The 24,255-nt window shown below is 44.2% G+C and overlaps 1 protein-coding gene across 1 annotated transcript; it reads right to left on the reverse strand.

Moving 5' to 3' along the window:
* Nucleotides 1-1,595: 1,595 nt before the first annotated feature.
* On the reverse strand, nucleotides 1,596-23,982 carry CHMP4C (charged multivesicular body protein 4C). Its single transcript, XM_038393172.2, is given in 7 exon segments — nucleotides 1,596-4,267; nucleotides 5,402-5,510; nucleotides 8,583-8,657; nucleotides 8,659-8,697; nucleotides 9,392-9,502; nucleotides 9,504-9,574; nucleotides 23,596-23,982. Coding segments are annotated over 7 exon segments (747 nt in total). The 5' UTR covers nucleotides 23,792-23,982; the 3' UTR covers nucleotides 1,596-4,121.
* Nucleotides 23,983-24,255: the final 273 nt, after the last annotated feature.

Here is a 24,255-nt window from a genome sequence, read left to right on the forward strand (position 1 = left end):
CCCATGCATCACTTTACTAGAATATATATTTTAACTGATCACTTTTGGAAAAACTCTTGAATTCAAAACTAGTTTTGGGAGTCTCAGACACCCCCAAAATTGTTCACAAAGATTTGAAAAAAAAAAAAAAACCTTAAACAACCAAAGTTTGTCCATCCCAGATAACAGAATGAAAGCATAGGGAGGACAGTTTAGGTACCATAAAATAAGCAAAAAACTTCTATAGAACAATTAACACTAAAATAGTTATTTTTTTAATTCACACAAACAGCACATATTTGTAAAAAAAAAAAAATTCCTTTTTGAAATACCCAGATTAAAGTGTCAAAACCCAAAGTAAGAAAAAAAGATTCCTAGAAGAAACACTTAAAAAAAGATGGTTTCACAGAGCGGAGTCAGCTATAGCGAACCTTATGCTTCTAAAATCCGGTTTGTAAGATATGCCCAAGTTAATGCAGAATACTCTTACAGTAACAGGTTGGCTCTAGCAAGTCCTTCTGCTTCCATACTAAACAAATACCATCTTGGCACAGAAAAAGAGATATGTTCAAAAAGAAAGAGGCAGTTTCAATTGCATCTGAATTTGCACATAAAGACCAGCTCCTCAGCTGTAGCTATAGCTCCAATTATTTCAATAGCAGTGCACTGATTGGGGATCCATCCTTGTGACCACACAGAGCCTTTCAACTGAAGGTACATCAGTTCAAAAGTCTTAAAAAAAAAAAAAAAAAAAAAAAAAATCAAAAATGTTCACTCAGATTCTGGCCAGTCAGTGGTTCACTCTGATTGCTTTGGACAAGCATACTAGAGCAAAGAGGCATCTCTGCTTCTAAACAGTCATCTGACCACCCAACTCTCAGCCTCCCTGGGTCACAGCAATCCTACTTGGGGCCTTTAGGACATCTCAGTTGGATGATTGTAGGTTACAGTTCCCAGGCCTTCAAAGGCTTTATTCTGCAAGAGCCTCAGCAACTCTGATGTAGCACTGTGCACCTTTAACTCCCATGGAGATCAAGAGGAGTTGAGTATGGGACCAGGACATAGGCTAAAATGTAGCTGGAATTCTGCAGTTTGTAGTGCCAGCTTGCTCAAGATAAAGACTGGCCTCTTAACTTTCCACTGTCCTCTGAACTGATCACGGGAAAGGCTCCTGCACAAAGGCAGTAGGTTGCATTTTCTGAAGTGGACTGAAGTCATCTGTATTCTGAAATGGGAAGATTCATATACATCTTTGGATGTATTCTCTTAGCCTACCAAGGGTGCTTGGGAATTTGTGGTGGTCTCTCCAATGAGATTTCTCACCTTCAGAATTTGTGTTATCGATATGGCTATGTATTGCCTTGACCTTTGCTAACTTAAAACAATGTGGACTCCAGAGTCCTCTATAGTCTTTGAAGGTATGCTGGGGATTTCTGGAGTTTGAGAACTACGGTGCATGGGGGGGGAGGGGGGGGAGCCTTTTTCATTGTGTCACAAGGACGCTGACTCCCTGCCTACAGTTGTCAAAAAGTCACTGGTTGTTCTTATTTAGATACTTATAAGAGGCTTAAATCCCATAGAAATATGTGCTGTATACAACTAGACACAGAGAAAGCTTTCCAGGAACCATGTCTTTATTTTCAAGAGAAATTAAGTAGCAATACAAATATCTCCGGTTACTTCTAAAAGGTACAATCAAATGTACACTGTATTTAATTAGCGTTAGTCAAGCACTTTGAATAGGTTAAGTGTTAAGTATTGGAAAACTACTAACTTGAGAAAAAACAGATTCTATGGGCCAGTCTTTCTAAACTAAGCATGTAAACAGATTGGCACTGCCTAACTTATGTATAGAACTGCCAGAGGTGGTGCATAGTGATCAGATCGTTTGAACACTTGGCCATTATGTGCCTAAGCAGTCTATCACTATTACCCGGTTTATCCATAACTTAGGTACATTTACAATAGATAAGCTGCTTAATCCTCGAAAGTGTGACTCACCAAATTGCACAGAAAACAGATCTGAATATGCAGAAGATTAGGTTGTTTTAATAAACCCCCTAGTCCAGCAGCTTCTCGTCAGTATCTTGTCTTGCATTTTAGAATTCAATATAAGTGAACGACACTGTTATGTTACTGTATTAGTTTCCATATATATTTTAAAGTGTAGTCTTTTAAATTAAAATACTGTTTTAATAGAGACCTACAAAGTTCTTTCTCTTGCTCCAGAAAGATTCTTTCTGGTGCCTCCTAGCTCTGGAACAGAGTTGCACATGCACCTGGGTCTCTCTAAGGGCTTGTCTACACTTACCTATGCTGTGGCAATCAATACATCGGCGGTGGATTTAGTGGGTCTCGTGAAGACTGGCTAAATCGACCACTGATCGCTCTCCCGTTGACTCCTGTATCCACCTGATCGAGAAGAGAAAGGGCAGTTGACAGGAGAGTGTCTCTCGTTGATGTTGCGTAGTGTGGAGCCCACAGTAAGTAGATCTAAGTTGCATCGATTGAGTTACGCTATAAACTCAAATTGTGTAGCTTAGAACAACTTTTCCCTTTAGTGTAGATGAGGCCTAACAAGCCACTTAGCTGCTTAGCCTAGCACACAGACCCGATTCTCTATTCATACCTGCATAGATCAAAAGTAACTCCAGTGAAGTTACAATAGTTCTGTACTAGGGTAAGAAAGGAGAATCCAGCCAGTCATATTTGTAATTTCAAACCTATTCCACTAACAGGGCTCAATCCAGCATGATGCTGAGCACTCTGGGCTTTATCCAGTCAGACACACACAAGCCCATGCTTAACATTAAATTCAGGAGAATGGCGACTGAAGTCATTTGCTGGTGTGAGGCCAAAGTGCTCGGCACAGTCTTAAGTGGTTAATCTGGTGCTACTGCAAGGATAAAGAGCCCCCGTTGTCCACTGTTTCCTGGCTGACCTGATTACCAATTATAATTTTAAAACAAGAAACCCAGATCAGTACTACTTTGATTTCCAGTACTCTAGAAAACCTCGCAACTTAAGTGTTTCACTATTTCACTGCAGATGGCAGTGGGTTACTAAGTCAGGTCTCGTTTAACATCAAAATTCACTTTGACAGAGAAGCATATTTAAATTTTGCTTGTTTTGATTTCTCTGCATACGCCGTACTTCAGCGCTCAAAATAATTGTCCTTTTAGACTAAAAAGGATCAGTTGTGCAATACTGTACATAAACATCACAAATCACTTGCATTCAAAGGAAGACGTCAAAAGAAATTTCAAATATAACACTTTGATACAATTTCCATTCACATCTCAGTACAGAAAATTAATGCTTGGAAACCAATGTTTTGAATCACAGCATTACAAGTCCCATTATGACTTCTTCTAACAATCTGTAATATGAAGGTAAGACTCATCTTGGAAAGGTTAAGTTGGGTTGCATATAAGCAGTAGTTAGGCCACATCTCCTCTGGGTCTTAACAGAGTTAGCTGAATCAGTTTTAAACCAGCAGGGACCTAGATTAAAACTAATTCTACACTCTGGTTTTCCCTTAGTCACACTTAAGAGCCAAACTTTATTTTCACTGAATGAGCCTGAACTGATTTTAAACCTTGATTATAACTAATTATATAGGTGTATATGGTGATTTTCAGGAAAAAAAAAAAACCCAAAGCCTTCCATAGAAGATTCTGCCCCAAGAAGCTTACAGTCTGTGACCTTGATACCGCAAGATGCTCTAGGTGGATGATCTGTGCCCACATTCAGCCCCATTGGGTCCATGTGCTCAGAGCAGCTTATGGAAGCTGTTCCACTAGCTTTCAAATACTCTGAGCCAGACTGACCACTGCTTGTAAACCTTGATGACTTTACAACATTTCAAACATTCACTCCAGCAGTGAATTTGGTCACGTGTGTACATGGGGCCTTAGTGTCTCACAAAAATACTGTGTAGTAATGCACTACCCAGTAAAAGCTCTTCTTAATAAAAATTCCATTTGGATTCTTCACTGTAAAAATGACAAGACTGGCCAAGTCCTGAAAATCTCTTAAAAAACCCCAACAAAACACCACATTTAAAAATAGTATCGAAGTTTTAAAAAAAAAATCATTTGGCCCTACCAAGTAAAACAAGCGATCAAATTGGGTCTGACTTGTTAAGTATATAAAATATTATTATTGCAACTCTTTACACGTGTATCATAAGAAACCTGTTGTTCTAAACACTGCAGTCTGATGTTACGAAGCCCAAGCCGCAGCTGCTTCATATCATCTTCATCTTCCACTCTCTTCCTGGAGGATGCTACAGTGAGAGATTAACAATAATCAGTGACTCGAGTAACAGAACCATTTTATTCACTGGCAGCAGGATTTGTGTAATGCTAGTCAGCCTAGAGGTATCTCAAAGCAGTTTACCAAATACTGAGCTAAATATGGTAGCACAGGGAATAGGCAGACTAAATGTACAGCCACTATGCTTTCACCAGTAGCTCACTTACAGCCCTGGACATTATGGGTCCGATTCAACTCTCTGACTTCAGTGGGAGGTATTTTGAGCCCTAAACACTGGAACAAGGTTTAAAAAAAAATTCAGCAGATGAAAGTTAATTCAGAGTAAATGTTCAGAAGGACTCTAGAAAAAGAAGGGCTGTGTGCCTAGTTATTAGCTACTGCTTAATATCATGTGTATGATAAACCCATTGTTTCATGTTCTCTGTGTGTGTGTATATAAATCTCTCCTCTGTTTTTTTCCACCAAATGCATCCGATGAAGTGAGCTGTAGCTCACGAAAGCTTATGCTCTAATAAATTTGTTAGTCTCTAAGGTGCCACAAGTACTCCTTTTCTTTTTGCGAATACAGACTAACACGGCTGCTACTCTGAAACCTGCTTAATATCAGAATGAGATTGTTCAGGGAGGAAGCGTGGCCCATAAGGAAAGGAACTGAAGCTATGTCTCTAAATTTATAGGAGCTTGTGTTTCCTTCACTGGTAAATACAATATCAGTGGCAAATTTCAACCCATTGTCATGCTAAGAGAAGGAGCTGTGTTCATGAAATGTTCTGAATCCAGGTCAGCCTCCTATTTCAAAAGAAACAAACGGCTGCATTGCCAGAAAGGGGGAAAAATAGCTTCCCGCTTCTGGGTTACCTACCTATATGATTCATTGGAAAATATCTCTGCACCTATGTTAAAGGTAAAACAAATGCCAATGGACATGCATCCATTTACACCTGCAGAGAATTTGATCCTAAACATTTCCATGAACCAAACCAAACACCCTCATTATATTTCATGTGAGCAAGCACAACAAATGGGTAAGAAATCTACATTAAAAGTTAAAGCCGAGTTAAACGCTTCATTTGAGCTTTCACTCTCTTCCCCTTCTCTCTCGGGACATAGCTTAATTACAGGAAACTTAAAATGGCAGGCTTACCAGGGCGGGAAGGCAGTGATGTGGATGGGACACTTGGCAATCTGACATCCGTCATTTTCTTATTCAGTTCTTCTTGCTCCAATTCCTCCAGTTCTGCCATCAACTCATCCTGAATGCAAGCAAGACATCATTTGCAAAGTTATATTTCAAGCAATGGGTTCAGTTATCCAGGGCATCTCAAACCACAATCACTGATCAAAGTACCATTAGGAACATAGGACAGGAAGGGATCTCTTGGGCCGTCATGTCCAGTCTCCAGCTATTGGGCAGCTCCATCATATAATCCATTTCATAAATCTGTTAAGCGCCATCTTAAACCAGGTACGTTGTTTGTCCCCACAACTCGTGTTGGGCAGCTGTTCTAGAACCACTCTCCTCTTGATGGTTAGATAACCTTCTTCTAGTTTCCAGCCCAAATTTATTCATGGCCAGTTTATATCCATTTATCCTTGTGCCAACATTGTCCTTTAGCTTAACTAGCTCTTCTCCCTCCCTGGGGTTTATCCCAATGTATTTATGGAGGGCTGTAATATCCTCTCTCAGCCTTGGTTTTGCTAAGCTAAATGAGACATGCTTTTTTAGGGTTTGTCTATACTGCAAAAACAAAAAGTGGTGAGTCTCTGAACCTGGATCAGCTAACTTGGCCTTACAGGGGCTAAAAATAGCAGGCTGCTTCCCGGGTTCTGAAACAGAGAAGGAACGTCTCCACTGCTGTGTTTAGCCCCATAGCGCAAGCCTGAGTCAGTTACCCTGGGCTCTGAGCTTTGCTGCCACAACTGTTTTTATTTGTTTTGCAGTGTAAACATACTCAGTCTTCTCTCAGAACATAGTTCTCCATTCCCCTGATCATCCTAGTATTTCTTCTCTGCACCTGTCACAATTTGACTTAATCGTTCTTGAACATGGGTGACCAGAAGTGTACATGGTATTCCAGTGAGGTCTTACCAGTGCCTTGTATAACAGCATTAATACTTATCCATCTCTACCAGAAATCTCACCTGATGCATTGAACTAACAGTTTTAATTTAACAAGAAAGATGGGCAACCCATTGGTGTTTTGTTTTATACAATACAAATCATCTTAAATTTCAAAATGAAAAGTCATTTAAAAAATTTAGAAACAGTAAATTTCTCAAAACTGACCCTTCTGTGAAAAGTTTTTGGCAAATGGACATTTTGACAGACTGTTTGTCAAAACATCCCCAATAGGCTCTAATTAAGACCAGAAAGGATGACTACGATCATTTAATCTGACCTCTTGCATAATACAGGCCACAGAACCTCCTCCCATAATTTCTGCATCAAGACCACAACACATCTTTTAGAGAGACATCCAGTTGTGGTTTAAAGGCTTCTAAAGAGACAGATTACATTGCCTGTCTTTTCACTTAACAGAAGTTAATGGGGGGGAAAAAAAAACCCAAAAAAACAATAGTCACCAAAAGGCTAAATATTGGAGGGACTAAGCAAAAAATCAAACACAAAGGAAGGGTATTTTTTCAGGCATGTATTAAAAGGTTTGAAAAATTCTCTCTCTGTAGGACTGGAATACTGTATACTTGTTTTCAGCTGGGGTGGCAAAAGTGACTACAGCTATTTATTAACCGCTTTGGACACTGGTTTAAAAACAATTTTAGGGCTCATTTCAAGATCAATATATAAAAATCTAACTTGCCATGGACTTTGAGCCCGATTCCAAGAGGTGGTGAGTGCTTTCAAGAATCAGTTGCTGCCTTCCATTGATTTCAGTACTTATCACTTCACAAGATCAGACCCTTAGGCCCTCAATGAGAATTAGTATTTTCACATTTGAAAAAAAATCTTGGTTTTAGAAATAATTAAGGGCCTGATCTGGAGGCCTCCTATTGAGGTCAACGGGCATTGGATAAAGCCCTAAGGTCTAGATTTTCAAAAGGTTAGGTGCCTAAAGATGCAAATAGATGCCTATTGGGATTTTCAAAAGCACCTGAACAGGTTATGTGCCTACTCCCATTGGAGTCAATTAGAAAGTCTGGCACGTAATCCACTCAGGCACTTTTGAAAATCCTACTCGGTGCATATCTGCATCTTTAAGCACCTAAATACCTTTCAAAGTTTGGCCCTGAGTGTTAGAGTTGCAAACAGTGCAATGTGAAAAGGAGTACTTGTGGCACCTTAGAGACTAACAAATTTATTAGAGCATAAGCTTTCGTGAGCTACAGCTCACTTCATCGGATGCATTTGGTGGAAAAAAACAGAGGAGAGATTTATATACACACACACAGAGAACATGAAACAATGGGTTTATCATACACACTGTAGGAGAGTGATCACTTAAGATAAGCCATCACCAACAGCGGGGGGGGGGGAAGGAGGAAACCTTTCATGGTGACAAGCAGGTAGGCTAATTCCAGCAGTTAACAAGAATATCAGAGGAACAGTTGGGGGGTGGGTGGGGGGGGAGAAATACCATGGGGAAAATAGTTTTACTTGTGTAATGACTCATCCATTCCCAGTCTCTAGTCAAGCCTAAGTTATTGTATCCAGTTTGCAAATTAATTCCATTCAGCAGTCTCTCGTTGGAGTCTGTTTTTGAAGCTTTTTTGTTGAAGTATAGCCACTCTTAGGTCTGTGATCGAGTGACCAGAGAGATTGAAGTGTTCTCCAACTGGTTTTTGATGTTATAATTCTTGACGTCTGATTTGTGTCCATTCATTCTTTTACGTAGAGACTGTCCAGTTTGGCCAATGTACATGGCAGAGGGGCATTGCTGGCACATGATGGCATATATCACATTGGTAGATGCGCAGGTGACGAGCCTCTGATAGTGTGGCTGAGTGTGATTAGGCCCTAGATGGTATCCCCTGAATAGATATGTGGACAGAGTTGGCAACGGGCTTTGTTGTGTCATACAGATGCTGATGTGCAGTGCTCCAGATATACACCCAGTCAAGTGTGGCATCTGTTTGGAGCACTGCAAATCACACATTTTAGTTATGTCCACACATACAGGGTAAGAACATGGAGAGCGAGCCTGTGAGATCAAAGCTTCTTTTAAAAATATCTAAATACATTTATAAATATGATTAAATATATCTAAGCAATTGACGAGTCACAACTTGCATGGGAAAAAAGGCTTTTAAAAAAAAATCACTGTATCAGCTGGTACATCTTTTAGCCTTGACTTTATTGCAATACTAACCTCATCAAACTCATCACCAAACCCAACTCTGTTTGAAATAGCTTCTGAGATCTCCTGGGCAACCGCTTGCTGTTCAAGTGATATCATCCATGCAAAGAATCAATTTTGTCTAGTCCTAGAGAAATAGTATTTAAAAGTGTTTTTAAAATACACATTCTTAGACCATGTCTGCCTTGGGAAACCCTAATCTGAAAAGGTCCTGGTCCTTTATTACTAAAAACTCTGAATCAGAAAGTCTCCAATTTAAGATGCCAATTCGGCACGTGCTTAGTACCATTTGCTTATCTTTAAGCATGTGAGAAGCTGACAAGTCAAACATGGCAGATGTTAGTTCCCGTCCCTTAATGCACGGGGGGGGGTGGGGGGGGAAAGGAGTACAAGAACCCATATTGATAGCACTGATTTATTTCAACAGGCTTTAAGCACATGAGTAGCTCTGCTGAACTGGGGTCTAATTAGGACACCTTTAAAAATCTGAATTACAAGGCCATTTAGAGACTTAGGAAAGAAGAGTCTATATTGCTCCTCTAAGAGCTAGTCTTCTGTTGCTCTCTCTGCCCTCAACACCTCCCAAAGACAATTCACACCTAATAACATCCCTGGGCATTTCATAGGACGTAGGGCAACCTTGTTGAGACAAGCTATTTTTCTTCCAAATGTAACATTACACTATCGGGAGCGTTCCTCAAACATTAACAAAAACAAACCAGAACCAGGTATCTCAGTGAAACTAAAATATTTAATCCATACAGTCAGAGGGTGAGTTTTACAGCACTGAAACCCCTACTGTGGAAATGGACAGAATGCACTTACATATTTTCATGCACTTTTTTCATTGCTTGTGCAGCATAGCCCATATTCTTGAACACTTCTGTATTGGTGTGGGAATTTTCCAATGCTTCCCGCTGGAACTCGATGGTGGGAGAGCGTCCCATCAATTTGGCTCAACTGTTTCTCGTACCTCTTTTTTCTCTTCAGGGCTTGTAATGCAGCTATTGTGTAAGCAGAAGGGACACAGTTAACTGTCTTTTCAGGCTGAAATGCACACATGAGATTTCAGTGACAGTGAATGGTGTAAATGGAACAGGGTACAATGTAGGAGACATTAAGAATTCAAATTCTCTTGCCTTATTTTAAGCTGTTATCTATAAGCACTGGCACATAAACAAAGGGAAAATGAGACCCACTTCATCAAATGCACTGCTCAGTGGTCTGCCTGCCTGCCCTGCTATTGCACAAATTTACTCTGTGGAAATAGGCTATCACCTCTTGTGCAGAGAGCAGCAGCATTGCCTGGAGTCTAGAGGCAGCTTCTTCCTCCACTGCAGGAGGCACTGAATTTCACCACGTCAAAGCATAAAGCAGGACAAGACAGGAGGAAAAGGAGACACATCAGAGAGGGGGCTGGAAAACAACAGGGAAAGGAGGAAATAGGAAAAGGAGGATGGAAAACAGGAAAGAAAAATAAGTAAAACAAAGAAGATGGGGAGGGGGGAAGAGAGAGAGAGAACACACTGTCAGTGTTGCTCCTTGAAAGCCCATTCCGGACTGGGAAGTGGCAGGATCAAGAGAAATCCTGAGTCACCTAGCCAAACAGGTCAGCTAGCTGAGAGGGGCGGAATCAGATTTCTTTGGGGATCAACATGCTTAAGAATGGCTCTATTTGTCAAAACTGTTGTAGCAGCCAATCCCTGACCCTTACATCAAGGCCACCAGCAAGGTTCAGCCACTCCCATACTATCTCTGACTCAGCGAAAATAATACAGCAACAAACAGGATTTTTCAGTGGGAGAAGAGGAGCATAAAAATACATAAGCATAAGCAAAAAACACACAAGAAAAGATGATCTATGCTGGGCTGGAGGAGGGGTTTCATTCAGGCCCTGGATAGCTGTCTTCCTACAAGCATTCTCACTTCCTCTCTCCAGCAGCCTGTAGCGGCTAGTCCTCCCCTTTAAGACCAGACATTGGGGGATTTATCAAACCCAGCTGGGGAAGGGATCAAATTACAAACACTCACCTCCCCTACCCCATCACACCATGGGAAGGGTGAGAGACACACACTGCCATACATATCTCTCACACGAAGGGGAGGTGACCAACCGACCTGACCCTCCCGTCTGGCGCTCATCCACCCATCCACGCTGGCTGGGCCCCCGGGACAGACCTGCCTCTCCTGGTACCTAGCATCGCATCTTCTTAAGCAACATGGTGGGGGGGGGCCCCCATGGGTAATGCAGGGTCACACGCTCCCCAACCCCAGATTTCTGCCAGGATTCACATGAGAACATGGCCAGCAGCAGCCTTTTGGCACTGTACGGGAGCTGCTTCCAGCTACAAGGCGGGGGGGGAAGGGGGAGAGGTGTGAAAGGATGATCTGGCCTGTGTCTTTGCAGAGCTTCTCTCTTCCCCGCCTCCCCACCGCTCCTGTGGGCTGGAAGCAGCTTGTCCCTTCCTGCCCACACAGTGTCAAAAGGCAGCTAACACCTCCAGGCTGCTGCTGGACACCAACATAACTCGGCCACCTCCAGCTACAGCAAAGGCAGGAAGAGGTTAGACCAGGGGTGGGTAAATTACAGCCCGTGGGCCACATTTGGCCCATCAGCTGATTTAATCCAGCCCTCAAGCTCCCACTGAGGAGTGGGGTTTGGAGCTTGCCCTGCTCCCGTGCTCCAGCCGGGCAGCAGGGTTGGGGGCTGCTCCGTGCGGCTCCTGGAAGTAGCAGCATGTCTCCCCTTCTACACATAGGGGCAGCCAGGGGGGCTCCGCATGCTGCCCCCGCAGCTCCCATTGGCCAGGAACTGGTGGCCAGTGAGTGCTGCAGAGGTGGTGCCTGTGGATGGGGTAGCGCACAAGAGCCGCCTTGCTATGCCTCCACGTAGAAGCCAGAGGTGGGACATGCCGCTACTTCCTGAGCTACCTAGGTAAGTGCCGCCCAGATCCTGCACCCCTGAGGCCCTCCCATGCCCCAACCTCTTGCCCCAGCCCCCCAAAAACTCTTGCCTCCTGGCCTGGAGCACCCTCCTACACCCCAAACTCCTCATCCCCAGCCCCAGCCCAGAGCCCACACCTCCAGCCACAGCCCTCACCGCCAACCATACCCCAACCCTCTGCACCAGCTTGGAGCCTCCTCCCACACCCTGAACTCATTTCTGGCCCCACCCCAGAGCCCACACCTGCAGCCAGAGCTATCATCCCCTCCTGCACCCCAATCCCAATTTCATGAGCATGTATGGCGGGCCATACAATATCCATATCCAGATGTGGCCCTCGGGCCAAAACATTTGTCCACCCCTGGGTGTAAGCCCTAAGGATGCACTGTGCAGCAGGGCCCAGGGAACCTGACCAGAGAGGTGGCTCAGCAGGAGAGGGTACCTATGGGCTGGAACAGCCCTGCGCTCCCTGGGAGCAGGATTCAGGGTGAGGGGTGGGGTGAAGCAGGTGCTATGCCCCTGTTTTAGGGGCTGTTGTGGAGCCTGCAGGTTTAGGGCACGAACAGGCTGAAAATTGTTTCCCCCCAACCCCCTGCCACTCCAGAGCTTAGCTGAGGAGCAGACAGGTTTCCCCATGCCAGCGCTGTGTGGGGCTTTTGGCACATGCAGGGCTCAGCTCCTCCCGGCCAGTGCCCCGGGCTGGAGGGTCTTGGGCTTTCTAGGGTTGCCAGCCCAGCCAGAGGCAGTGGGGGAAGGAAGGAGCCTGCCAGCCAGGCTGCTGGTGAGCTGAGCACTCCAACCGGGGGCTGGCTCTCTGCACAGAGCTGGAGTGAGATGCACCCTGCTAGGAGGGATATGGAGGAGCGGGGGGCGCAAAGGGGCAAAGCAGGGAGTGGAGAAGAGAGGAGAAGCATGTAAAGGGCCAATGGGTGGGCAGCAGAGGCCACACATAACCAGCCGCCACCTGCCCGCACTCACCCAACCACTGCAGCTCGCAGCCAGTGCCAGCTGGAAACAGAATGGGGGGGTGGGCCCCTGCTGGCCGAGAGCTGGCACACGGTGGTGGCTGCGTTGACAGACCAGCAGGGGGATGCGGCCAACCCTACACCCTGCATCTTTGCCCCACCTGGCACACCCACCCCCCATCACTTGGCCATAGGACCCCTCCACTCACTGCTGATGTGCAGGCGGCTGGCAGCAGGGGATCTGGCCAGCAGCAGGACCTTCCTCCTTGTGTGGGGGGGGGGGAGGACAGACAAAATATGGGATAATTTGCTCATTTTAAGAAAAAGTCCGGACACCTGCAGGAGAGTTTAAATATGGACTGTCCCTTTAAAAACAGGACACCTGGTCACCCTAGTATTAGTGACTGTTCATACAGACTATGGCTTAGTTCTACACGCAGAGTAGTATTTTTGACATCCAAAAGGTTCTGTGTTGAAGGTGGAGGTGGACTCCTTCCAAGTAGAAACCACAAGAGAGAGAATTCTTTATTTTTCTCATATGTAGCTGCCTGCCTTTATAAATGTACCATCTTTATTAACTCACTGAATTCAGCTTTCCCACTGTGCACTTATGGAATGCATCACTTTGTAACAAATCAATGTATTCACCTCTTCCACATTACCAAGATATGCAACATTCCCATGCCCCCACTTGATTAACCCATATTTGTGAGCGGAATGCCACATTTGCTAATCATCATACTGCCCCAGTATACCTGATCATGTACATAAGAGGCAGCATCACAATACATAGGGGCAAGGGAGTTAAAGCTTCCCTGTGAATCTCAGATTTGAATGTCTAGATTTTGTAGATTCCAAGTCTCAGATATAATGTTCAATTGACTTAGGGTCACCCCTACCACCCCCTTATTGCATAGACATATGACTCCTTAAAACATTTGTAACTGTGTTACAAGTAAGATGGTAGAATTGTATTGAAAATCTTCTCAGAAATGCTACTGTATAATAAATAACCCAGCTGTAATGGAACGAACAAATAAAATGACATCAAAAAGCAAAAAAAAGTGAACAGAGAAGATAAACTTACTTCACAGAAAGACTGAAAAAGGATGTTCTCCATTCCAAAGATTTCAGAAAAAGAATAGAGGCAGGCAGGAAGAATCAGAGTATAATCTGAGGAAATAAACGTAACACCAATTTAACCAGGAACAGAACTATGTCTTCTTCAGGAAAGCGCAAGCTCTTACATTAACACTAGTCTGCTCCTAAGAAGTTCTGAGTACCTGCAGCTCCCAGTGAAGTGAGTGGCAGTTACCAGGGCTCAGAAGCTCTCAAAAATTAGGTGCACTATGCTTCAGCCTGAGTGCAGCTCAGCAGAGTATCACTGGCTTATCTAGTTATACTACTTACAGGGTCTTCATTGCCTTACTATCAGAACACCTTGCAGTCCTTGATTGCATTTGTCCTCACAGCACCTTTGTGAGATAGGGAAATGCTGTTTATCTAGAGCTGTGTGAATAATGGATTTTTTAGTTCACGGGTAATTCCAGAAAAAAAAAAAAAAAAAAAAAGATTTGGATCAAACAAAAATGAAATTTTTCAACATTTCCAGGACATTGAAAAAAAAAAATCTATTGTATTTCTGGTCAAATGAAATGTTTTTGTTCTAACAAAAAAGTCAAACCACTGCTTTGATTTCAACCATTTTAAATTTTGTTTATGACGTTTTAAAAAGAAACTCCGAAACAAAGTTGTTTTGACCATAGAAAGAAAGACACTTCACTGTGAAAATGTCAGAACAATTTTTTTATATTTTTTTCAACTGAAACATTTTGATGAAATGGACATGACTTCCAAAAAGGTTTCAAAAAGAAAAGGTTTCAGAGTAGCAGCCGTGTTAGTCTGTATCGCAAAAAGAAAGGAGTACTTGTGGCACCTTGAGACTAACTTGGTACTTGAGACTAACAAATTTATTAGAGCATAAGCTTTCGTGAGCTACAGCTCACTTCATCGGATGCATTTGGTGGAAAAACAGAGGAGAGATTTATATACACACACACACACACACACAGAGAACATGAAACAATGGGTTTATCATACACACTGTAAGGAGAGTGATCACTTAAGATAAGCATCCCCCACAGCAGGGGGGGGGAAAGGATAAAATTTGTTAGTCTCTAAGGTGCCACAAGTACTCCTTTTCTTTTGAAAAAGAAAAGGAGTACTTGTGGCACCTTAGAGACTAAAATTTATTTGAGCATAAGCTTTTGTGAGCTACAGCTCACTTCATCGGATGCATTCAGTGGAAAATACAGTGGGGAGATTTATATACATGGAGAACATGAAACAATGGGTGTTATCATACACACTGTAAGCAGAGTGATCACTTAAGATGAGCTATTACCAGCAAGACCGGGAAAAAGAAGAAAACCTTTAGTAGTGATAATCAAGGTGGGCCATTTCCAGCAGTTGACAAGAACGTCTGAGGAACAGTGGGAGGTCGGGGGGGGGAGCGGAAATAGTTTTACTTTGTGTAATGACCCCATCCACTCCCAGTCTCTATTCAAGCCTAAATAATTGTATCGAATTTGGAAATTAATTCCAGTTCAGAAGTCTCCGTTGAGTCTGTTTTTGAAGCTTTTTTGTTGAAGGATAGCCACTCTTAGGTCTGCGATCGAGTGACCAGAGAGATTGAAGTGTTCTCCAACTGGTTTTTGAATGTTATAATTCTTGACGTCTGATTTGTGTCCATTCATTCTTTTACGTAGAGACTGTCCAGTTTGGCCAATGTACATGGAAGAGGGGCATTGCTGGCACATGATGGCATATATCACATTGGTAGATGCGCGAGGTGAACGAGCCTCTGATAGTGTGGCTGATGTGATTAGGCCCTATGATGGTGTCCCCTGAATAGATATGTGGACACAATGGCAATGGGCTTTGTTGCAAGGATAGGTTCCTGGTTAGTGCTTCTGTTGTGTGGTTGCTGGTATTTGCTTCAGGTTGGGGGGCTGTCTGTAAGCAAGGACTGGCCTGTCTCCCAAGATCTGTGAGAGTGATGGGTCATCCTTCAGGATAGGTTGTAGATCCTGATGATGCGTTGGAGAGGTTTAGTTGGGGGCTGAAGGTGATGGCTAGTGGGTTCTGTTGTTTTCTTTGTTGGGCCCTGTCCTGTGTAGGTGACTTCTGGGTACTCTTCCTGGCTCTGTCAATCTGTTTCTTACTTCACTTCAGCGGTGGTATTGTAGTTGTAAGAATGCTTCATAGCGATCTGTAGGTGTTTGTCTCTGTCTGAGGCGTTGCAGCAGAATGTGGTTGTATCGTGTGGAGAGAAACGGGTGAGTGAGGCAAAGTTACCATTGCGTCTACACTAGGAAAATTTGCATCTTCAATTCTCCACCACTGCAGCTCAACTGGGGGTGGCAATGTTACAAGTAATAGGTTAGACAGGCATTTGGAGTGCCACGTCATGAACACTAAATCAAGGAGAGATGAAGCAGAGTGATTAAAATGCCTGTGTTTTTGCTACACTATGGCTTCCACCATTGCTACCACCAGTACAGAATTAGATCTGATCTTCTAAATTATAGACAAGAGCATAGTGTTGGAAATGCTGTATTCGCAGGGAAAATCCAGATCGAAAGTAACACCACAGTGATTCGTAAGGGCATACAGAGTTGCCCTGAGCAGTATGTCAAACTACACAACTCTGCAATCCATTTACCAAACTATTTTTCTATACAAAGTACAATTTCCATTTCATGTTAGTGAAACCACACTTAAGGCTATATACTCAGCTGGTGCAAATCAGCATCTATCTACTGACTTCAAAAGTTATGCCATTTACAACTGCTAAGAATTTGGTCCAGACTGTATATTTAATTTGTTTATTCATCTTTGTCCAAAACAATTTAATACAAACAAATCACCTCAAAATACAAAATCTATGCAGGTTTTACAGCTCTTAATAGTTTTTACTTCATGGTGCCCACCTTCCAGAAGGACTTATTGCCATTAATGCACCACATTTGATAAGAGCCACTGGCCAGCGTGTGTCCCATAAGATCCAATGGGGTGCAGATTGGTGGCTCCTAATTAGGGGAACATGGTGGCTACCATAGGCATTTCTTTACAGTATTCTTAAGCACGGCTAGGTTGATGTGCCTAAAGCATAATTTCTTTGCTATGAATCACTTTATTTACAGTATAACATTAAGCATTTGAACGTAACAGGGTTCAAGAATAAAAAGGTATTATTGGTCTAGGAGCCTGTAGTAAATGCAGTAAAAAGCCTCTCCCCTGTGACATTTACAAACTTTGCAGGTTTAGGCTCTTAACTGAAAACAATGGAAGTTTTCAGAGTAGCAGCCCTGTTAGTCTGTATTCGCAAAAAGAAAAGGAGTACTTGTGGCACCTTAGAGACTAACAAATTTATTAGAGCATAAGCTTTCGTGAGCTACAGCTCACAATGAAATGAGCTGTATACAACTCACAAAAGCTTATGCTCAAATAAATTTGTTAGTCTCTAAGGTGCCACAAGTACTCCTTTTCTTTTGCATTGTTTTCAGTAGAAATCTGGCAATGTAAAGGGGCCTAACTGGATGTAAATTACTGATAAGAATCAGTCCCTTAAGCTTTAATAACTGAAGCCAAACCTCAGGGGACTATTCCAACTTTTGGAAATCAGCATTTTAGTTAACTGGAGTTCAGATAATTGAGGTTCCATTGTACTAGGTGTCACCGAGCCATCGGAGCTGTGCTACACCCCAGCTTTTCAAACAGTCTCTTTGACTCCTTCAGTGTGCCAGACCTCCAAAGGGCCCCAATCTTCCTTAAGGGTAGGCCATGCATCCTCACTGCCTCCTAGACTGAGCTACTGGGCTCTAGCAACCCTGCTTCACACCATGAGTTTTGCTCAGCAAATCCAACTGTGGCAGATAGAGTCTGATAGAGACTTGTACACTTTCCAGGGACTTATGCAGCCCAGCCAGTAAGTATTTGTTATGACATCCCAGACATTTTCAAAACAGAGTAGGATTTATTGGAACACAGCACTGGAAGTCCTTAGGTTAGGATAGAGAAATAACGCTTAAAGCATAAATCCATTCTGGTCAAGCGAGAGCAATTCAGCCAAGCTGTAGTGAACTCCATTTTCAAGCTCTGTCTCTCGCTAACTTCCTTAGTCAGACCCAAAAGAGCTCCCAGCCTCTTCCAGAGACCAGGTTTTTATCATCTCCTGGTTGAGGCTCAGTCCTTTGTTCTCCAGGCAGGTCTATGCAGAGTTCACAATCCCCGCAGGTAGGAGCTTCCAGGTGTTGAGTCATTGGTGCTAGCATTGTCTCTCTGGACCCCTTGTTGATCTGGGTCAATTTCAGCCAGTTCCTTAATGACTGTTTATTCCACCCAGGCAGGGAGCTGACACACACAAACACCTGTCTCCTGTGCTGTTCCCAGAGCAGTGTTAAACCTTTTGCCCCTAGTGAGTAGCAGTTCAATGAATGAGGGAAACTGAGGCACACAAACTTCATAAAAATGTTACAGAAAATTTCTCACTTTAGCAGATTAGGTATTTGGCACAAATTTGTCTGTCCTTAAGGCTCTCAAATTAAGAGGTATGTTAGGCGGCAAGCAACGTGTGCCTCCCACAAGATCTGTTCTGTAAGAGAACTGATTAACAGCTCTCTTTTACCCCGTGGGTCAGGTCTCACGCTGGTGCAAATAAGGAGTAACTTGAGAAGCCAATGAAATGACACCAATGTAAGTGACATCAGGATCAGGCCCATAATTGTTAAAAACTTGCGAGAGAAGATTGTGCGTATTTGTTACAAATAGCATATGACAATTCCAGGCCTGATTCTTTTTTAAAAAAATAAGAAAATGAACTAGGAATGCTGGCTGTAACACATGGTATAGTAAGGGTGCTGGGAAAGTTTCCCCACATAGCTCTACCAATCCACTTCAATCCTCATCTGACATACTCCCTGCTATTGGAATGATGGACTTGTTTTGCAGTAACATGAAACTGTTGCATCATTGTTCAACGTCAGTAACTTTATGACAACTAAGTCATTTACAAGGAATGCCAGAATACCAGGCATGCCCAAATGCATCAACATGACATTTGCGGCAGGGTCTGTTAGTAACGTCCTAAGATTATCATCCCGTGCCTCTACCTAGGGTTTGTCATCACTAATCTGCTGTATGACTTTTGGCTCTCTAGTTAAACTTTGTTCCTAGTCACGAAAGAAGATTATCCCCTTTTTACCTGTTCAATTTCTTTTCAATCAATTCTTAGTGTTCATAGAAGGTGCCAGATTGAGACCACAATCTAATTAAATAATGTAGCCCAGGCAGCAGCATTGCAGACTTCCTCAACCTACCTCACCAATGGATCTCAAGTCTGAACTGGAGATATGACCTCTAGCCATAAGAAGGTTGTTTCATTCTATATGCTCGTTCAGTCCTTGGTTTCTCTGCCGAAATTGTAGGGGATAGTGGTTTTTGTGATGTGGAAACCACTCCATTGGCGTTCTCTGTGCAATGTTTTGTGCATTCCATGTGGGCAAGCACATCACCATCAAGTTATAACCACTCCTGACCTCCAGCTGGGTTTGAACTGCTGATCTAGAAGTATGAAGAGAATGCAATGGTAACAGACATGGAGCTTGCATCTTCCCAATAACTTCACCCTCCTCCCCTATCTCAAACCTATTCAAGGTCTAAAATTATATTTTAGATCACTTTCTATCCTTTCAATTTCTTTGGTTCTCTCTGCATTGCTGGAAAAAAAAAAAAAAAAAAAAGGCCAGACCACAACAGGGGTCAATAGATGTAGTGCAAATTGACTCAGGTCAATGGAGCAAAGGATGTGGCACAACGAGTCTGCAAAGAAATTTAGCACAAATAGGTGATTGTACATGGTGCACAGAGAGATTGCAAAGCTGTTGTGGAAGGAAACAAAGCTTGTAATGAAAGCACCAACATAGAAAGAATTCCAAAATGTTTCACTTGTATCCTCGCCAGAGAGAAACCCCCACAGTTCATGTAGCTGCAATGAGATATTAACATGGAAAGAGAAAGGAGTACTTGTGGCACCTTAGAGACTAACAAATTTAATTCCTTTTTCTTTTGTAGAGAAGCAAAGTGTGTGTTGTAAATGGCTTGTCTAAGGTGCCACAAGTACTCCTTTTCTTTTGCGAATACAGACTAACATGGCAGCTACTCTGAAACCTAACATGGAAAGGTGGAAGTCATTTAGGACTACATTTGTAGCTACTTTCAGACTAAAATGCAGGAATTAGTCGTATTCTCAACAATTATCAGTGAGGAAGACAGATTCCAATATCTTTCTATTTGCGTAGCTAATTTATTATAGTTCTTAAGTCACACTTCTTGGGCAGCTGATGTTATGCAAAGTCTTTTCAGGAATCCTTTGAGCTCATGAAGAACTGGGGCCTGAATGGGACCTCACTAATGTTAGTATTGCTAAGCTCAGATTCACTCACCTGGAATCTAATGAGGTCATTCCTATTCAGCCAGTATGCATTCTGTATGGGATGTGCAAAATTCTGCAGTGTACATCCTGCTCCTGTCTCATTTTGCAGTGTACATCCTGCTCCTGTCACACTCCTATTTTAGGTACACAAGGCCTCTCAGATCATGCAATTACAAATGAAATGGCCACTCCCCCACGACATATTAACCCCACCTAAGCAAAGTAAAATCAAACTTGTACTCAGTTTCTTGTAGCTCCAGTTCATGTAACAAGATTACTTAGGTATTATCTATTTTCCTTTCAACTAAATATTTTGCAAAATAACCATAGTATATTGACTAGTATGTTACTAAATATTATCAGTGATAATTAACACACAATGCTCAAAACAAATGAAAGGGATTATTTTGGGAGATAGTATACTTGGTGTTTTTTTTTTTATTTGTTCACTAGCTAATTTGCAAATTTCAGTCATTTACAGCTGTGATTCTCAACCTGGGGTATGTACCCCTGGGGGCAGGGGTGGCGAATTGTATGGGCCCGTGGTTCACTAATATGAAAGCACAGGGGCCAAGCTCCACCAAAGTTCGGAGCCAGGTCTCTCCCCCGGCTCAGCCTGCCACCCCCACGTGCCTCCCACAGAGTGTCCCCCGGTCAATTTAAAATGACCCGGTCCCCTGCCACCACCACCAGCAGAACAACGGGGCTAAGATGGCTTCCTGCCTGTCCTCTCTGGTTCACTTCCGGAAGGGGCTGGCACGTCCCTGTGCCCCACCCCCGGAAGGGAGGCGTATCTTCATGCAGTGCCCATGCCCCAAGTTGTGACCAATGGGAACCGCGGCAGTGGTGCCTGCGGGCAGCGGCACATGGAAACCCCTCTGCCCCTACACCTAGGAGCTGCTTCCAGAGCAGGGTGCTGGTCGCTTTCAGGAGCTGCCCAAGGTAAGCGCTGCACCCCTCACCCTCTCCTGCACCCCAACCCCTGTCCCAGCCCAGACCCCACACACAAACTCCCTCCCAGAGCCAACTCCCACACCCCAACTCCCTGCCCAGCCTGTACCCCAATTCCCTTCCAGAGCCTGCACCCCAATCCCTGCCCCAGCCCAGACCCCACACCCAAACTCCCTCCCAGTGCCTGTCCCCCTCACCCTCTCCTGTACCCCACCCACCAGCCTAGAGCCCCACCGAAACTCCCTCCCAGAGCCCTATCCCTCCCACACCCAAACTCCCTCCTAGAGCCTTAGGCAGGTGGCGGGGACAGGGACACGGACACGACATGGACCCGTTCTGGGCACCACCAAAAATTATACAAACCTGCTGCCCCTGCCTGGGGTACACAGAGGTCTTTCAGAGTGTACGTCAACTCATCTAGATACTATCCTAGTTTTACAACAGGCTACATAAAAGCACGAGCTAAAATTCCATACAGACAAAATGAGAAAGTAAGCAATTTTTCAGTAATAGTGTGCTGTAACATTTTTGTATTTTTAGGTCTGATTTTGTAAGCAAATAGTTTTTAGGTGAGGTGAAACTTGGGGTACACAAGACAAATCAGACTCCTGAAAGGGATACAGTAGTCTGGAAAGATTGAGATACCGAAAATCAGTGGTTCTCAGTCATTTATGCAAGGTTCTATTGTGTTGACTTTACTCACTTTCCTGTTGTTCTTACATAGTTATCTACCTAGTAGTCCTTTTTAATTAAAATCTTTAACTCCTAATAATCCTTAGAGAAAAGTACAGTAAACCTAAAGCACAGCAGACTACCCTTAATAAGCAGCCTTCTATGAGACTTCCCCAAAGAATCCTCCTATATATTTAAATTACATGACATTAGCCTTTAAATTATTCATCAGTAGAAAGATCAACTAAAGGGGAAAACCTACCACTGAAATAAGGACCAGATTGCCTACTACTAACATAGCACAATTTTAGTGGAATATTAAATTTCAGATCTAAAAAGATCTTGTCAAATCCAAAAGCTTGTCTCTCTCACCAACAGAAGTTGTTCCAATAAAAGATATTACCTCACCCACCCTGTTTCTCTAGTATCCTGGAACCAACACAGCTACAACAACACTGCCTCTCATGGTATTTGGGAAGAGGGAACATGTTTCAAGGCAGTGGTCCGTACTGAAAATTACTTTATAATTTCAGCACCATGGTTGGCTCAGAAACAGTTAAAAATCCCATCACTGAGCTGTTAAAAGTGCTGAGCTAGAACACTGGAGTTTAAAGGGGCTAAATTTCTGAAAAAACAGCTTGTTGCAACTCTAGTCAACTTATTTCTAAGGGTGCTCAGGTTTCCCTGCTTTTGAAATTCAATTATTTATCAAGGCAACAGAAGGCCTATTCCTGCACTCTCAGAAATTAATGGGATTTTTTTCCACTGACTTCAGTAGGAGCAGGATCAAGCCCATACTATCCCGCTCCCCCAATACGGATTTCTTCCCACAGCCAGAATAAGAAAAATGGTCAGCGATTGAGGCTCCGTGTCGAGAAATGTGGGGTCATTTCCCAGTTCTACCGTAGACCTTCCTATCAATTAATCCATTTATACACATCTAAAATGTAAATGTTTCCCCAACCTCCCCGTAGCATTGTAAGAATAAATCTGTAAATAGATGGGAGATGCTCAGGTACTTCAGCAATGGAGGCTACTATGTCTCTGCTGCACGGTTGGTGCCTTATTTCACCTCCCTAAGGCCAGACTGTGCTGCTCTTATTTATTTGAACAATCCTTGGCACCGCAAGTACATCCCACTGCTGTCAACAGAATGTAGAGTGCAAAGTACTATTCAATATCCATAAGGGCCTCACAATCTGGCCCATAGTTAATAAGTTATTTAAGGGCAAGATAATTTAATAATTGTAAGCATAGAACAGATTAAGCTGAAAAACATGGATTACACAAATCTTTTCTTGTACAGCACTAGTGTACAAACATGACAACACAACTCCTCTGACTTCACACCCCCAAACATTTTTACTGTTTAGCTGGAGAGGCTCTAGGAAGTCCTAGAAGAAATCAAACACCATGTACCTGCAAGTTTTAAAACAGATTAGACTCTAGCATGAGCCAATACTCTCCTACAAAACCTTCCATCCTCTCTTTTTTTCTCTGTACCAAAATATGGCATAAAAAGGAATACCATGAATACTGATACATAGTTGGTCTCTACATGGAAGTAGTTAAACTCCTGCAGGATATTAAACTTATTTAAAATGCCATGTCGATGGACAAACTAAAACGAAGCTGTCCCTGCGCCGCCCTCTCTACACGCACACGCTCCAAAAGAGAGAATTGCACCCCAATCCAGCGGGGTTGTCATGTGCAAGACAGACAGAGCTTTCCCCTCAAACAAGCTGACGTGCCTAGCAGGCATTCACGCTGAAAGCCAGCGATCTCTCTGCATCACGCTGCCCTGCAAAGACCACCAATGCCCCGCAGCCCCGGGCCCGAGAAGAGCGGCGGGCTACGTTCCCCCTCGCCGCCAACTGCCCAGCACCCGCGGCACAGCTCCCAGCAGGGGCACAGCGGCAGCTTTTGCAGGCCCCCCTGGAGGGGCGGGGGTCTCCTCGCGGGCTGGCCAGGGGGGAAGCCGGCGGGGGCTGGGCTCACCTCGCTTGTTCCTGGTGCCGTGCTGCCTGGCCGCGGCCAGCTCCCTCTGGATCCTGGTCTCCAGGTACTCCTGCTTCTTGGTGAGCATCTCCTCGGTCTCCCGCAGCCGGGCTAAGGCCTCCTGGGGCGTGGGGCCCGCGCGCCCCTTGGCGCGCCCGGGGCCGCCTCCCTTGAACAGCTTGCCGAGCTTACTCATGGCGGCGCGGGCTCGGCGCTGCAGCCCCTGGAGGTCGCTCAGCGAGCCGCCAGCGGCCCGGGCATTTCCCCACTGGGAGGAGGCGGAAGCTGCCGGGCCGGGAGGCGGCGGCGCCACGTGACGCTCCCCCCACCTGGGCCAGGTGTCCCCGGAGACGCCGCCTCCCTCCGCCCTCTAGACCCTCTCTGCGCATGCGCCATGGGCGAGGCGGCTGCTCCCGCCGCTGGCCCCCGAGCGGGGCTGGAGACGCCGATGGCTCTGCCCCAGGCCAGGGACCAGCGTCCCCCACCTCGAGCTGTTACTGTGGGACTCCCCCTGCCCTGCCCTGCCCGTCTGCAGAGCCTGGTTCAGTTAGGGTCCCCTCCATTGGCAGCGCCCCGGGGGATAAAAAGGCAGCTGGAGCCGCAGCCTGAGGCGCCGCCTCTCTGATCGCGGGTTCGCAATCCCTGTGCAAGATAGACGGG

Source organism: Dermochelys coriacea, chromosome 2, assembly GCF_009764565.3.
Source record: "Dermochelys coriacea isolate rDerCor1 chromosome 2, rDerCor1.pri.v4, whole genome shotgun sequence".
In the NCBI taxonomy this organism is placed as follows: Eukaryota; Metazoa; Chordata; order Testudines; family Dermochelyidae; genus Dermochelys; species Dermochelys coriacea.